Genomic DNA, 2119 nt, shown 5'->3' on the forward strand with positions numbered 1-2119 from the left:
CCAATAAGGCATTTTGTAAGTGTTTATGACCAATGTTCTTCTTTTCAAAAGGTTCTAGTGTGGCGAGAAGATGAGGAAAAGTAGGCATTCCTTATGGTCCTTTCTGCTTGTCCGCAGCGGCCGTCGACTGCTCGGAGCAGATGAACAAGGAGAGAGAACCTATGGGGTTTCCTAAGTTCACTGTTCTTGATACAAAGACAGGTGCTGAGGCAGAGAATACGGTTAATACATCTAAGCTTTGTGAAACTATAAAAGCGGTAAGATTCACTATTCATCAACCCCCGGCACAGCACAGCCACCGCACACCTGGCGGTCGATCCTCATATTGCGTAGTATGTTTTTCAGTTGTCTGGCTTTCCGTTTTGCTTCCGTTTCTTGTCTTTTGGGCATGGTTTAAAGCCCCATTGTTGCTTCCTGCTGCTCTCTTGTACTGGACACTGTTTCTGCACCACCACCCGCAGCTGCAGCAGCTGCTGCCGCTGTTGATCATTTTGAATAGTTCTCTCTTTTTTTGTTGGTTCCCTTGTAGAATGGAGATCCTGGGGTGTTGATAGGAGACACTGACATATCTATAGCAGCAGCAATTCAAAGCTCAACAGAAGGCGATTGTGCCGCAGCAACAAAGCAATGGAAAGGAGTATTAAAGGCAATGGGAGATTCTTTACCCCCTGCCTATACACCCGGAGAGGGCATATACAACAATCTTGGTGTTGTATCGTTAATGAGTCTTTATACACCTAAAGAGGGAGTAGCCGTTACATGCACTGTCATACAATGTCCAGCAGAAAGCTCTTCAGCAGGTGACAACCAAAATAGTGAAAACAACAACGGCCAGAGCAGCAACAAAGACCAGCAAAACCCCACCAGCCCCCCAGTCAGTGGAAGTGGCACAGAAAGCACAACAGGCGGCACAGCAAACGGAGGAGGTGGCGCACAGTCAGGCACTGCGGGCGGCAGTGGCAGTGGCAGCCAGGGCAATGCTGGTACAGGGCAAGGGCAAGAAAGTCACCAACAGCAAGCAGAAACACTCTCGAAAAAGAAGGAAGACGAACATTCAATACAAATTGAATCAGGATTACCGGAAGGAGAAGTATGAGGTGTAGCACCACCAGCAGCATCACCAGCAGCGTCGCCAGCAGCAGCAGCAGCAGAAGGAGCAGCAGGGGTAGGAGGAGGAATTAGAGTTCGTCGATTAGCGGAAGGAGGAGAAGGAGTAACAGAAGAAGAGTCTTTTAATGCTCTTGTTTGTATATTCAAACCTAAAACACTCGCTAAAGGAGTTGCACCTTTCCAGTAAATTATACACTTGCTGCTGTTGTTGCTGCTGCTGTTGCTGTTGTTGCTGCTGCTGCTGTTGCTATTGTGGCCTCCTGCAGATGTTGCTGTAATGGCTGTTGGTGGTGGTGCCGTTACCGATGCTGCTGCAGTTGTTGCTACTGAGGTTGCTGTCCTGCCCTTTCGGCTATTATTGTTGCTTGCATGCAGCAGCACAACAGCAGCTGCTGCTGCATTGGATGCTACAGAGAGTTATTGTCGCTTACCTTGTTTGTTTTTATGTTTATAGGGAGAGTGAATGGAAGACAGTTTTAGAGAACGGCGCTTCCGTGTCTTCTTCCTCTCCTATCCTTCTTGCTGTTGCTGTATTCCTTGGTCTGCTGCTGCACTAAGGCATTGTCATCTTGGCTGTTGCTGCAGCCGCTGCTGCATCCGCTGCAGTTGATGCGTCTGCCGCAGCTCCGCTCCTGCCTCTGCTGCAGCTGCGAAAGTGGCAGCAGCTGGTGGCTAAAGTCGAGCCACCTACCGAACTGTAACAGTGTACAGTAACTGTAGCTTATTCTTTCCTCTATAAATACTCCTCCATTATAATAATGGATAAATAATAAATAACTAATAATTAATAATAATTAATAATAAGTAAATAATAAAGCAAATAAACATAGACAAAAAGGAATTGCTGCCATTGATACAAAGGGAGAGAACCAGCAATTAGCCCCGTCAGATATTTGTGTATTTAACTATAATAGTGAGGTCTACAAATGAGCACCTGAGAAATCAGAAAAATATATCCAACGTGGCTAATCAATATAATCTAGCATATATATATATATATATATATATA

At 45.8% G+C, this 2119-nt stretch overlaps 1 protein-coding gene across 1 annotated transcript; it reads left to right on the forward strand.

Moving 5' to 3' along the window:
* Window positions 1–117: 117 nt before the first annotated feature.
* On the forward strand, window positions 118–1096 carry EMWEY_00059740 (SAG family member; the record flags this gene model as incomplete). Its single annotated transcript, XM_013481216.1, has 2 exons — window positions 118–257; window positions 530–1096. Coding segments are annotated over 2 exons (707 nt in total), but the record flags the coding sequence as incomplete, so codon positions are not given.
* Between the last annotated feature and the right edge of the window lie 1023 nt (window positions 1097–2119).

This window comes from Eimeria maxima, genomic scaffold (genome assembly GCF_000499605.1).
Source record: "Eimeria maxima Weybridge genomic scaffold, Emw_scaff2953, whole genome shotgun sequence".
Lineage (NCBI taxonomy): Eukaryota > Apicomplexa > Conoidasida > Eucoccidiorida > Eimeriidae > Eimeria > Eimeria maxima.